The sequence below is a fragment of the Rhinopithecus roxellana genome, chromosome 13 (assembly GCF_007565055.1).
Source record: "Rhinopithecus roxellana isolate Shanxi Qingling chromosome 13, ASM756505v1, whole genome shotgun sequence".
In the NCBI taxonomy this organism is placed as follows: domain Eukaryota; kingdom Metazoa; phylum Chordata; class Mammalia; order Primates; family Cercopithecidae; genus Rhinopithecus; species Rhinopithecus roxellana.
In genome coordinates, this window is record NC_044561.1 from 28,662,063 (window position 1) to 28,676,992 (window position 14,930).

At 48.6% G+C, this 14,930-nt stretch overlaps 1 protein-coding gene across 5 annotated transcripts in view; it reads right to left on the minus strand.

Annotated features, from left to right (window-relative positions):
• PPARA (peroxisome proliferator activated receptor alpha) overlaps positions 1–14,930 on the minus strand; it is a 103,069-nt gene that overhangs the window by 19,324 nt on the left and 68,815 nt on the right. For all 5 annotated transcript variants that reach the window (XM_030915028.1, XM_030915029.1, XM_030915031.1 and 2 more), the window contains 3 exons: positions 10,365–10,525; positions 7,265–7,403; positions 5,339–5,541 (listed from right to left, as the gene is read on the minus strand). In XM_030915028.1, the coding sequence (XP_030770888.1) occupies positions 5,339–5,541; positions 7,265–7,403; positions 10,365–10,525 (503 nt within the window). The remainder of the gene's footprint in view (positions 1–5,338; positions 5,542–7,264; positions 7,404–10,364; positions 10,526–14,930) is intronic.

Genomic DNA, 14,930 nt, shown 5'->3' on the forward strand with positions numbered 1-14,930 from the left:
TGAGGCAGGAGAATTGCTTGAACTTGGGAGGTCGAGGTTATGGTGAGCCAAGATTGCACCACTGCACTCCAGCCTGGGCAACAAGAGCAAAACTCCATCTCAAAAAAAATAAAATAAAATAAAAAATAAAATAAATAAAATTAAATTAAAATCTATCCATCCCCTGTGCTTCCCCATCAAGGCTTTGAACATTTCAGGGTTGCTTTCACCCCAGCGGCCTCTGCAGGGAGGAGGCAAGCCTGCCTTCCTCAGCACATAGCCCATTACGGTTCGTGTGAATCCATCAGTTTACCAGCCTGGACAATTCACTGTGCCGCCTCCCATCCCCAAACAGAAATGAAGTCAGCAGCCAGCCCTGAGGTCATGTGCCTTCCTGAGGCTCTGCGGGGCGTGGCTGGGGCTGTGAGATCACCCAGGCTGGAAAGTGATGAAATGGGGACTGGATGTGGGCCACTGGGCAGAGACCAAGGTGTGTGTTTCCAGCCCGATGCTTGGTCTCCCTAACAGATTTCTCACCCACAGATGGGGCTGCTTTCTGAGATGTGTAAGGGACACGGGCTATGGTCTTCCAATACCTACTATGGCCACAAAACCAGAGCTTGGCCAAGAGATTCGGGCTGTGTGGCCTGGTGGTGGGCATCCTGCCAATGGGCCTTTTCCCAGACTAAGCAGAGAGGGTATCCTGCACTGGAAGGAGCCAGCTCTGGAAAGCCCATCAGCAGGCCAGGCAGAGAGGAGGGGGCCATGCCTCCAATGTCCTGCGTGCAGAAAGGACATGGGGTGGGACCCTGGTTTGGAGCAAACAATGTGATCAAACACAAAGAGTTGCATGAAGGTTGGAGGTTGTCTTGATAACTGGTACCTATGGTGCTCTGGCTTTGGGGGTGTGGGTGGAAGGAGGCATCTGACTCTTAGAAGAGTGCACGGTTCTCTTTTTCTACAGAAAACCAAACTGTGAACCCCAATCCTAGACTATTCATCTATCATTTCTTTCTCTTTTTTTGAGACGGAGTCTCGCTCTGTCGCCCAGGCTGGAGTGCAGTGGTGCGATCTCAGCTCACTGCAACCTCCGTTTCCCAGGTTCAAGCAATTCTCCTGCCTCAGCCTCCCACGTAGCTGGGACTACAGGCACACACTGCCATGCCCAGCTAAATTTTTGTATTTTGGTAGAGACAGGGCTTCACCATGTTGCCCAGGCTGATCTCGAACTCCTGAGCTCAGGCAATCTGCCCTCCTCTGCCTCCCAAAGTGCTGGGATTACAGGCGTGAGCCACCGTGCCCTGCCCTCTTATTTAGTTTTTTTTTTTTTTTTTGAGACAGAGTCACCCAGGCTGGAGTGCAGTGGAGCGATCTCGGTTCACTGCAACCTCCGCCTCACATGTTCAAGCAATTCTCCTGTCTCAGCCTCCCAAGTAGCTGGGATTACAGGTGCCCACCACCATGCCTGGATAATTTTTATATTTTTAGTAGAGACGGGGTTTCACCATATTGGTCAGGCTGGTCTCCAACTCCTGACCTCAGGTGATCCACCTGCCTCAGCCTCGCAAAGTGCTGGGATTACAGCCGTGAGCCCCCGCACCTGGCCTATTATTTATTTCTTTAAGGTTAAAATGCAAATAGATTCCTGCCTGCAAGTTGCTGCATGTGACCCTCAGCTGAGGGTGATGGGGTTCCTAGAGCTTGGGGGTCTCCAAGGGGAGGTGCAGGAGGACGCCAGGAGTACCATTTGCACCCAATGCTGGGGGCAGGTCATTAGGGACAAAGACAACTTAACTCTGCTTTGAATTTTTTTAGAGAGTCTCCCCTGTTGCCTAGGCTGGAGTGCAGTGGCGCAATCATGGCTCGCTGCAGCCTTGAACTCCTGGCCTCAAGGCATCCTCCTGCCTCAAACTCCCAAGTCGCAGGGACTACAGGCATGTGCCACCATGCCTGGCTAATGTTTTTATTTTGTGTAGAGATATGGTCTTGCCATGTTGCCCAGGTTGGTCTTGAACTCCTGGGCTCAAGCCATCCTCCTGCCTCAGCTTCCCAAGTAGCTGGGACCACAGGCACATGCCACCATGCCCAGCTACTTAAAAAAAAAAAAATCGTTTCTTGTAGAGACGAGGTCTCCTTGTGTTGCCTGGTCTCGAACTCTTGGATTGCCTCAAGTGATCCTCCTGCCTCAGCCTCCCAAAGTGCTGGGATTACAGTGTGAGCCACTATGCCCAGCCTGCTTTCAATTCGTAAATCCAAGGGAGAAATATAAGCTGGCAAACAAAAGTTTTAGTCTTCCCAATTTGGGGTTGTACTAATCATCTCCAGGATAGAGACTCCAAGCTAAAAGTTACATTGTCTTTCACTCTCATGATCCAGGAAGTGTCTAATTGGGAGAAGTCTCTGGGGCTGGCTAGCGTGGGTGTCTGCTGGAAACTTCTCAAATGTCTCAGCCTGTTTAACTGGAGAATTCACTGAAGAATTAAAGGACTCACTAAAGAAGAGGTTTGGTTTGTTCATGAAAGTAAGTAGCTTGTGAAATGCTTTATTTTCCTGTGACTAAAATTCCACCTTGTAATTCCCAGTAAGGATTGCTTCAAGCTATTCATTAATACAAATTAAACCTGTTTCACCATGTTCATAGGAAAATGGCAAAAAAAAAAAAAAAAAAAAAAAAAAGTATCTTCATTCACCAACTGAGGGCTGGCGCTTCTTTGAAGGTAGCTCTGAGATTTGTTTTGTAATGGAGACAAAGGCTTATTTAACTGTTGGGGAGGGGGAAGGAAGACTTGGGCCAGGCAGGTGGGGACATGGAGGATGAGCTGTGAGGGGCAACTTAGGTGCCTCTGAAAAGGTCCAGAGCTACCTTAAAAGACAGGGTTTCTATAACAAGTGGTCCTTTCTTTTCTTTCCTTTCTTTTTTTTGGAGACGGAGTCTCACTCTGTTGCCCAGGCTGGAGTGCAGTGGTGCGATCTTAGCTTACTGCCACCTCTAGCTCCTAGGTTCAAGCAATTCTCCTGCCTCAGCCTCGCAAGTAGCTGGGATTACAGGCAACTACCACCACGCCTGGCTAATTTTTTGTGTTTTTAGTGGAGACGGGGTTTCACCGTGTCAGCCAGGATGGTCTCGATCTCCTGACCTCATAATCCGCCCATTTTGGCCTCCCAAAGTGCTGAGATTACAGGCGTGAGCCACTGCACCTGGCTTACAGGTGGCCCTTTCTAAGCCCCGAGATGTCACTGCCTTTTCACTGAAGGCAGAAAAAGAATGTAGGCATGTTTGTCTGAGAGTAAGGGATAGTTTTAAGAGAAAGGACCAAGAGCACATTTTGAGTGGGAAGTGAGTGGTTTCATTTTCTAGCCTTACGACATGGTTTGGCTCTGTGTCCCCACTCAAATGTCATGGTGAACTGTAATCCCCAGTACTGGAGGTGGGGCCTGGGGGGAGGGATTGCATCATGGGGGTGATCTTCATGAATGGTTTAGCATCATCCTGTTGGTGTTACTCTAGTGATAGCGTTCTCACAAGATCTGGTCGGTGAAAAGTGTGCAGCACCTCCCGTCTCTTGTTTCTGCTCCTGCCATGTAAGACGCCTGCTCCCACTTCACCTTCTGCTATGAGTCAAAGTTCCCTGAGGCCTCCCCAGAAGTAGAAGCTTCCTGTACAGCTTGTGGGCCACGAGCCAATTAAACCTCTTTTCTTTATAAATTACCCAGTCTCAGGTATTTCTTTTTTTTTTTTTTTTTGAGATGGAGTCTCGCTCTGTCGCCCAGGCTGGAGTGTAGTGGCCGGATCTCAGCTCACTGCAAACTCTGCCTCCCGGGTTTACGCCATTCTCCTGTCCTCAGCCTCCTGAGTAGCTGGGACTACAGGCGCCACCACCTCGCCCGGCTAGTTTTTTGTATTTTTTAGTAGAGACGGGGTTTCACCGTGTTAGCCAGGATGGTCTCGATCTCCTGACCTCGTGATCCACCCGTCTCGGCCTCCCAAAGTACTGGGATTACAGGCTTGAGCCACCGCGCCCGGCCTCAGGTATTTCTTTATAGCAGTGTGAGAACAGACTAATACACCTTAAAATAGGGATTTACTTTATTATTCTATTTTATGTTTTTGAGATAGGGTCTCGATCTGTCACCCAGGCTGGAGTGCCGTGGCATGATCTCAGCTTACTGCAACCTCTGCCTCCTGGGTTGAAGCGATTCTCATGCCTCAGCCACCCAAGTAGCTGGAATTACAGGCGTGTGCCACCCTGCTCAGCTAATTTTTGTATTTTTAGTAGAGATGGGGTTTCTCCATGTTGGCCAGGCTGGTATTGCCTGGACTCAAGCAATCTGCCCACCTTGGCCTCCCCAGAGTGCTAGGATTACAGGCGTGACCCACCTAGCCTGGTCAGCTTTTTTTTTTTTTTTTTAATAAATCCAGTTAATGCTGGGTGCCATGACTTGCACATTTAATCCCAGTGCTTTGGGAGGCCAAGGTGGGAAGATTTTGAGGCCAGGAGTTTGAGACCAGCCTGGGAAACATCTCCTCTCTACCAAGAAACAAAACCAAAACCAAAACAACAACAACAACAAAAGCAGCCAGGTGTGGTGGTGCACATGTGCGGTCCCAGCTCCTTGGGAGGCTGAGGCAGGAGGACTGCTTGAGCCCAGGAGTTCAAGGCTGCAGCGAACTATGATTGCACCACTGCACTCCAGCCTGGGTGACAGAGCAAGATCCTATCTCTATTTAAGAAAAATGCACCGGCCGGGCGCGGTGGCTCAAGCCTGTAATCCCAGCACTTTGGGAGGCCGAGACGGGCAGATCACGAAGTCAGGAGATCGAGACCATCCTGGCTAACATGGTGAAACCCCGTCTCTACTAAAAAAAATACAAAAAACTAGCCAGGCGAGGTGGCGGGCGCCTGTAGTCCCAGTTACTCGGGAGGCTGAGGCAGGAGAATGGCGTAAACCCGGGAGGCAGAGCTTGCAGTGAGCTGAGATCCGGCCACTGCACTCCAGCCTGGGCGACAGAGCGAGACTCTCTCACAAAAAAAAAAAAGAAAAGAAAAATGCACCTAAGAAATCACCTTAGTGCTTGGTAAGCTATTAAGGTTTTGTTTTTTTTTTTCTAAGTGTATTAATTACATAGCCAATATAATATGGTGGCTAAGATCTTTGAGGTGATTCCAAGCAAGAAGAAAGGAGTTGTTGTTAAGCTATAGCTCAGAGTCTCAGAACGAACTATTCTATTGTTGCTGTCCTTTGCTTAACTGTGGGATAAATATAATTTTCTCAACATTCAACACGTGTGTCCTTAATCATTCTCTACGACACTGGTTCCACGTTGCCAAGAGAACCCAGAACGGCCGCAAACACCTACTGGATTGTTACTGGCCTTTCCTGAGAGGATGACCCGGGCTTTGACCTTGTTCATGTTGAAGTTCTTCAAGTAGGCCTCGTAGATTCTCTTGGCCAGAGATTTGAGATCTGCGGTTTCAGAATCTCCTGTGTCAGGTTCGCAGGTAAGAATTTCTGCTTTCAGTTTTGCTTTTTCAGATCTTGGCATTCGTCCAAAACGAATCGCTAGAGTTTGGAGGGGGAAACAGGCATGAGCAGTGAGGTCATGACTGCGCAGGCAGGGCTGGACGAGGGGCTCCCCCAGGACTTAAACCAGGAATGAAAATTCACAGGCAGTTCAGACCCATCCTTGATTACTATTCGGCTTTCTACTATGGAGAGATGAGAAACTCAAACTCCATACACTGTAGACTTTTGTTTTTTTTTTTTGAGACGGAGTCTCGCTCTGTTGCCCAGGCTGGAGTGCAGTGGCTGGATCTCAGCTCGCTGCAAGCTCCGCCTCCCGGGTTTAAGCCATTCTCCTGCCTCAGCCTCCTGAGTAGCTGGGACTACAGGCGCCCGCCACCTCGCCTGGCTAGTTTTTTGTATTTTTTAGTAGAGACGGGGTTTCAGCGTGTTAGCCAGAATGGTCTTGATCTCCTGACCTCGTGCTCTGCCCGTCTCGGCCTCCCAAAGTGCTGGGATTACAGGCCTGAGCCACCGCGCCTGGCCCACTGTAGACTTTTAAACAGGTGCAGGCTGAAGGTGACACCATTGTTCGTCTCATTAGTAGGGTGCACACCACCATCAGGTGCATCATCAACCTTTGAGTGAAGGAGGTGAACGGGGCTTCAGGGTGAGTTTATGTAATAACTGCTTCTTTTTCCAGAAGGTAGACATGCAAGTCTTACAAACGACTTACTTTCGTTACACTCACATCACAATTAGCATGTTCTAAAACTATTACATGATTGGCTAGAAGGAAATTCATAATGTGGCGAGATGTTTGAGGTGGCACACCCTTCCTATGGACGAGGCGAACATTCTGTCATTTTGGTGCCTTCCACTTGGTTTTTCAATTCTGTATCAAAGTCTTACCATTTGAAGTTTCTAACAGCAAGTCCAATGTGCCATCGAATCTCAGCTATTTGAGACTTTTCTTTTCTTTTCTTTTTTTCTTTTTTTTTTGAGACAGAGTCTTACTCTGTTGCCCAGACTGGAGTGCAGTGGTGTGATCTCAGCTCACTGCAACCTCCACCTCCCGGATTCAAGCTATTCTTCTCTCTTAGCCTCCCAAGTAGCTGGGATTACAGGTGTGCACTACCACACCCAGCTAATTTTTGTATTTTTAGTAGAGACAGGGGTTTTGCCATGTTGGCCAGGCTGGTCTCAAACTCCTGACCTCAAGTGATCCACTCACCTCGGCCTCCCAAAGTGCTAGGATCACATGTGTGAATCACCAAGCCTGGGAGACTTTTATTTTCTTTCTTTCTCTCTCTCTTTCTCTCTCTATTTTTTTTTTTTTCTTTTTTTTTTTTTGATGGAATCTCCCTCTGTCACCCAGGCTGGAGTGCAGTGGCACAATCTCGACTCACTGCAACCTCCGCCTCCCAGGTTCAAGCGATTCTTCTGCCTCAGCCTCCTGAGTAGCTGGGACTACAGGTGCCCACCACCACACCCAGTTAATTTTTGTATTCTTAGTAGAGAAGGGGTTTCACCATATTGGCCAGGCTGGTCTCAAACTCCTGACCTGAAGTGATCCACCCACCTCAGCCTCCCAAAGTGCTGGGATTACAGGCGTGAACCACCACGCCTGGGCGACTTTTATTTTCTTAGGCCACTCTGATTACAAAATGACTTGGGTGTGAAATGTTGAAGCACATTCATCCATAGCTTGGTCTGTTCCCTTGGAACAAAGAAGGGGAACCGAGGAACGAACTGGGAAAATGTGTGGGGCCACCTTACCTACCGTTGTGTGACATCCCGACGGAAAGGCACTTGTGAAAGCGACAATACTGGCATTTGTTTCTATTCTTCTTCTGGATCTTGCAGCTGCGGTCGCACTTGTCATACACCAGCTTGAGCCGAATCGTTCGCCGAAAGAAGCCCTGTGAGGGTAACACGCAGTGGATTTAAAGACCTGGGCCACTGAGAAACCAGCACACTTGCTTTACTCACCTTTTTTGTTGCTCATTTATTGTTTCTTTTAAAATGAACGAAATTTAGGGAAAAGTTATTCTAGGCCAGGCATGGTGATCACGCCTGTAATCCTAGCACTTTGGGAGGCCAAGGCAGGTGGATCACTTGAGGTCAGGAGTTCGAGACCAGCCTGGCCAACATGGCGAAACCCTGTCTCTACTAAAAATACAAAAATTAGTCGAGTGTGGTGGCACGCGCCTGTAATCCCAGCTACTCCAGAGGCTGAGGCAGGAGAATTGCTTGAACCCGGGAGGCAGAGGTTGCAGTGAGCCGAGATCACTCCACTGCACTTTAGCCTGGGCGACAGAGTGAGACTCTGTCTCAAAAAAAAAAAAAAAAAAAAAAAAGAAAAAGAAAAAGAAAAAAAGAAAAATAGTTCTTCTAAAAAGTCTGAAAAGATTGGGACAAATACAGAACTTTAAATATCATTACATTTAATGTGAAAAACAAAAAATGAGGCAGCATTCAAAGTCATTTCAAAATGCCCTTATCTGACTTGGGAAAACACAATTACAGTTTTCCAAAGAGTTACTCAGCCTGGTTACAATGTATATGAATGTAACTATCCCCAGCATTGTGACATTTCCATATTTGTGCCTAAAGAGTTTCTAGGAATTTTTGTAAGAGTATATTAACTCCCTCAAAGACAAAAATTATAATAAAAGCCAGCTGTTTGTAAACAATTTTCTTGCTTGGTAAAAGCATCTTAAACTCTACCCAGCAAGAAACAATGTTACTAAATAGTCCATAAAAAACAAAACTAAATCAGTAATTAATCATGGCCCTAAGGAAAAGGCCACTTTATACGGAGCTTTTTCAAAGGTATGTGGTTAGAAAACTTGCGAAGGAGTTCATTTTTGCTTTGGGTTCTTTTTCCTCTTTGTTTTAAGTCATTCTTCTATATTTTTGCCACAGTGGGGTATGCTTGGCCCGCAGGAGAGGGACAGCAGTGTGCTGGGGAATGTGAGGGGCAGGCTGACGTCTTTATAATGTCTTTACCTAGGCTTGCACAGTGGGGAGGCTAAGGAACACATGGGGTTAGAATGAGAAGGGTGGGGAGAGAGGGTTCTAGATGACAGAATGACACAATGTTCTGGCCGTGAGGTTCTCCCTGTGGCCCAGGCCTCTGAGGCCAGGCCTGACTCTGGGCAGAATGCTGGTGTTCCAAGATCATACATTGTGCTGGAAAGGCAGTAGCATTTTCCAAGTTAGTTAACACCTGCAGTATGCACCGTGAGAAGGGATTTCTGATTCAAACCAAACATTCAGATGATGATATCCCACATATCATGTACATAAGGTGCCAGACTTGAGCACGGCTGTGCAACCCTAAAGGGACGCTGCTGCAGGGGCTCTCCTCATCACTACGCTGGCAAACATGGAAGGACCACCAGTCCAGCTGGCAGCATGTGGGACAACAGGGCCTGTCTTCATGCACTCCTGGCCCGGGTCACATCTGTTTAGGGCAGGCTGAGCCAGCAGGAGGATGAAGATACACGGGGGGTTCCTGTGGCTCGAATGGGGTGGAGAAGCCCCTGATGTGCAGGAAGGAACTGCCAGGGCGCAGGAGCAGCCAGTCTGTGGTTCCAGTCTCTGCTTCTGGGAGCTAGGGGACCCTAAGCAAGATACTCTGTGTTTCTGATGGCCAATTCCCCCGGCAGGAGCATGAGAACACCTGCCCCACCTGGCCTTCAGGGAGGGTCCAGAGATCAACGGTAATGGCTCTCTGTCTTGTATTAGAATGAAGTGATATTCTTAATGTGGCTTATTTTCTTTTCTCTTTTGTTTTTTTTTTGAGACGAAGTTTTACTCTTGTCTCCCAGGTTGGAGTGCAATGGCTTGATCTTGGCTCACTGCAACCTCCACCTCCTGGGTTCAAGCAATTCTCATGCCTCAGCCTCCCAAGTAGCTGGGATTACAGGCACCTGCCACCATACCTGGCTAATTTTTGTATTTTTAGTAGAGACAGGGTTTCGCCATGTTGGCCAGGCTGCTCTTGAACTCCCGACCTCAGGTGATCTACCCGCCTTGGCCTCCCAAAGTGCTGGGATTACAGGCATGAGCCACCACGCCCAGCCCAATGTGGCTTATTTTCTTTTAAAGAACACACTTCTCTAAGTATTTACAAAGCACAGAGGAACCATTTGTCCTAGACTCTCTAAAGCAGCAATTCCCAACCTTTTTGGCACCAGGGACTGGTTTCATATAAGACAATTTTTCCACAGATGGGGGATGAGGAGGGACGGTTTCAGGATGAAACTGTTCTACCTCGGAGCATCAGGTAGTAGATTCTCACAAGGGGCATACAAGCTATATCCCTCAAATGCACAGTTCAAAATAGGGTTCATGCTCTTGGGGGGTTCTATGCTCTAAAGAGAGAGGCTAATCTATTACTGAGGTCAGTTTCTTTTTCTTTTTTTCTTTTCTTTTCTTTTCTTTTTTCTTTTTTTTTTTTTTTTTTTTGAGACGGAGTCTCATTCTTGTTGTCGAGGCTGGAGTGCAGTGGCACAATCTTGGCTCACTGCAACCTCTGGCTCCTGGGTTCAAGAGATTCTCTTGCCCCGGCCTCCCCAGTAGCTGGGATTACAGGCGCCCACCACCATGCCTGGCTAATTTTTTTGTATTTTTAGTAGAGACAGCATTTCACCATGTTGACCAGGCTGGTTTCGAACTCCTGATCTCAGGTGATCCACTCGCCTGGGCTTCCCAAAGTGCTGGAATTATAGGCGTGAGATACGGCGCCTGGCCTGAGGTCAGTTTCTTATCCGGGACTTTCTGCAATCTCTCAGTAATGACTGCCTTTTGCTATAAAAGTAACCACAAGTGGTTGATGGTGGCAGCCACCGGGCCCTGTTCCAGGTCCCCTCTACCTTGCAGCCTTCACACGCGTGGACTCCGTAATGGTAGCCTGAGGCCTTGTCCCCGCAGATTCTACATTCGATGTTCAATGCTCCACTGGGAGACTCGTCCACGCTGCCGGGGACCACAGGATAAGTTACCGAGGAGGGGCTCGAAGCTGGTGAAAGCGTGTCTGGGGAAAAAGAGGAGAGATGGATGAATAGTCCAGGCATCACTATCCTGTGTCTGAACCGGGTCTACGAGCATGTGATTTCGCATATGAGGCATCTAATGCTGAGGCGTAAACCTCAGAACACCCATGCAGGGCCGGGTCCTGCCTCTCGGTCACACCCTCTTGCACTCCTACAGCTGCCGTTGTGCTGTGCTCCCAAAGCCAGCATGCTCGCTCCGACTGCTGCTGAGCTGACCCCGAGCTCCGGACCCACACATCTCAGATCACGCATCCCTAGACCCGCGCATCTCCGCCCCGCATATTTCTGGACTCGCGTGTCTCCAATCCCCACATCTCTTCATTCCCACATCTTCGATCTGAGCATCTCTGATCCGAGCATCTCCGATCTGCGCATTGCCGCCCCGTGCATCTCTGGACCTGCACATCTCCCATCCACACATCTTCAGATTCGCGTCTCCGAACCCGCGCATCTCCGAACCCGCGCATCTCCGGACCCGCGCATCTCCGGACTCGCGCATCTCCGGACCCGCGCATCTCCGGACCCGCGCATCTCCGGACCCGCGCATCTCCGGACCCGCGCATCTCCGGACTCGCGCATCTCCGGACCCGCGCATCTCCGGACTCGCGCATCTCCGGACCCGCGCATCTCCGGACCCGCGCATCTCCGGACTCGCGCATCTCCGGACCTGCGCATCTCCGGACCCGCGCATCTCCGGACCCGTGGATCTCTGGACCTGCACATCTCCCATCCACACATCTTCAGATTCGCATCTCCGAACCCGCGCATCTCCGAACCCGCGCATCTCCGGACCCGCGCATCTCCGGACCCGTGGATCTCTGGACCTGCACATCTCCCATCCACACATCTTCAGATTCGCATCTCCGAACCCGCGCATCTCCGAACCCGCGCATCTCCGGACCCGCGCATCTCCGGACCCGCGCATCTCCGGACCCGCGCATCTCCGGACCCGTGGATCTCTGGGCCCGTGGATCTCTGGACCCGTGCATTTCCGATCTGCTCATCTCTGTTCTGCATATCTCCAGATCCGCATATCTCCGGACCCCTGCATCTCTGGACCCGCGCATCTCCTGACCCCCCACATCTCCTGATCCCCACATCTCCGCTCCGCACATCTCCGGACTCCCTCATCTCCTGCTCCATACATCTTGGGACCCTCACATCTCTGATCCGCACATCTCGGGACTGGCACATCTCCTGATCCGCATATCTCCGGACCCCCACATCTCTGATCTGCACCTCTGGGTACCCGCACATCTCCGGACCGCACATCTTGGGAACTGCACTTCTCCAGACCCGCACATCTCCTGATCCGCACATCTCGGGACCGCACATCTCCGCTGCACACATCACCAGACCATCTCGCCCATACCTCACCCTGCAGGACTCCCCGTGCCCCCGAGCTGACAGCGCCACGCAGAACTCTTTTTGTTTGCTTCCTTCCTTCCAGTTCTTCCACAATTGTTAACTCAGTAAATGGCACCAGAATACAGTATAAAAATCTGTGTGGGTAACACCAAATGCATAATCCATGAAAGAGAAAATGTAAGTTGGAATTTATGAAAGCTAATTAAACCTTCTGCTCTGCAAAACACATTGCTAAGAAAATTAAAGACAAGCCACAGACTGGGAGAAAATATTTTCAATACACATGTGGTAATATACAAAGAGGTCTTAAAACAACAATAAGAAAACAAACAACTCAATTGAAAAATGGGGGCCGGACGCGGTGGCTCAAGCCTGTAATCCCAGCACTTTGGGAGGCCGAGGAGGGCAATCACGAAGTCAGGAGATGGAGACCATCCTGACTAACACGGTGAAACCCCATCTCTACTAAAAATAACAAAAATTAGCCTGGTGTGGTGGCGGGCACCTGTAGTCCCAGCTACTCGGGAGGCTGAGGCAGGAGAATGGCGTGAACCCAGGAGGTGGAGCTTGCAGTGAGCTGAGATCACACCACTGCTCTCCAGCCTGGGCGACAGAGCGAGACTTCATCTCAAAAGGAAAAAAAATGGGCAAAAGATCTGAACAGTCACTTCAGCAAAGATGATATACAGATGGCAAGTAAGCATATGAAACGATGCTCAGCATCATATGTCATTGGGGCACTGAGAATGAGAACGACAATATGGTGTCACCACACACCTACTAGGATGACTAAAATCCACAAAACTGACATCATCAAATTTGGTGAGGATGTGGAGCAACAGGAACCCCCATTCATTGCTGGTGGGAGTGCAACATGAGACAGCCCCCTTGGAGGACATTCTGGCAGTTTCTGGCAAAGCAAAGCAGTTTTACTGTATGATGGAATTACACTCCTAGGTATTTGTCCAATTGATTTGAAAACTTCTGTTCACACAAAACCTACACATGTTTAGAGCAGCTTTTTTTTTTTTTTTTTTTTTTTTTTTTTTTTTTTTTTTTTTTTGAGACAGAGTCTCACTCTGTCACCCAGGCTGGAGTGCAGTGGCGCAATCTCAGCGCACTGCAACCTCTGCCTCCGGGTTCAAGTGATTCTCCTGCCTCAGCCTTCCAAGTAGCTGGGATTACAGGCACCCGTCACCATGCCCAGCTAATTTCTGTATTTTTAATAGAGACAGGGTTTCACCATGTTGGCCAGGCTGGCCTCAAACTCCTGACCTCAAGTGATCTGCCCCCCTTGGCCTCCCAATGTGCTGTGATTACAGGTGTGAGCCACTGTGCCTAGCCAGCTTTATTCTTAATTGCCAAAAATTGGAAGCAACCAAGATGCCCTTAGATAGGTGAATAGATACACAAACTGTGGTACAAACAGACAGTGGGACCTCATTCAGTGTAAAAAGAAATGAGATATTGAGCCATGGAAAGACATGAATGACTCTTAAATGCATATTGTCATAAAAGAAACCAGTCTGAAAAGGCTACATACTATATGACTTCAAATTCATGGCATTCTGGAAAAGGCAAAATTATAACAACAGTGAAAAGAACCATTTCTGAGCTGGCTAGGGGTGGGAGAGGCAGGGTTGAATAGGTGAAGCATGGGGTTTTTTGATGTGGTGAGACTATTCATATGAAAATGTAACAGTGGTCTGGGTACGGTGGGTCATGCCTGTCATCCCAGCACTTTGGGAGGCTGAGGTCTGCAGATCACTTGAGCTCAAGAGTTTGAGACCAGCCTGGGCAACATGGTCAAACTCTGTCTTTACAAAAAATACATAAATTTGCTGGGCGTGGCAGTGTGCACCTCTAATCCCAGCTGCTTGGGAAGCTGAGGTGGGAGGATCACCTGAGCCCTGGGAGGCTGAGGCTGCAGGGAGCTGAGATTGTGCTGCCACTGTACTCCAGTCTGGGTGTCACAGTGAGACCTCCATCTAAAAAAAGAATAGAATAGAATAGAATAGAATAGAATAGAATAGAATAGAATAGAATAGAATAGAATAGAATAGAATAGAATAGAAAAGAAAAAAAGAAAAGAGAGAAAGAAAGAGAAAGAGAAAGAAAGAAGGAAAGAAGAAAAGAAGGAAAGAAGGAAAGAAAGAAAAAGAGAGACCGGGCATGGTGGCTCATGCCTGTAATCTCAGCACTTTGGGAGGCCGAGGTGGGTGGATCATGAGGTCAGGAGTTTGAGACCAGCCTGGCCCACATAGTGAAATGTTGTCTCTACTAAAAATACAAAAAAATTAGCCAGGTATGGTGGTGCATGCCTGTAGTCCCAGCTACTCGGGAAGCTGAGGCAGCAGAATGGCTTGAACCCAGGAGGTGGAGGTTACAGTGAGCCGAGATTGTGCCACTGCACTCCAGCCTGGGTGACAGAGTGAGACAAGAAGGCAAGAAAGCAAGAAAGAGAGAGAAGGAAAATGTAGTGGTGGATATATGACACTATGCATTTGTGAAAACCCACAGAACTTTATAGATCAGATTGAACCTAATGTGTGCAAATAAAACAAAAATAATTTAGGAGGTTGGAGGATCCCAGGGTGGAATGCAGAATGTAACAAAACAATCTAACTGTGCTACGAATGTAGGAAACAATCTCAGGGACAAAAGTAGGGGCAGGTACAGAAAGGCGCTGCACTGAATAATTTGGAACGACTGGAATCTATAAGACTAAAGGCAAAAGGATCTGCCCATAAACACTGTGCTCTAGCTGATGAAGTTTTTTTCCCACAGGGTGTGGGTTAACAATTCTGATGCCGCTGTCCAGGTATACGGAAAATGAACAACGAATTCAAGGAATGGTGAAGTTGACAGGTAGGCAAGTGGAGGAGGCTAGAACGATTCATCTGATAAGAGATGAGGGCTGTAGACATCAGCACGCACTCATGTTTGGCTTACTACAGCTACAGATGCCCACGGGCTGAAATACTGACAGATTCCTGTATATACATAGGTGAGTATGGA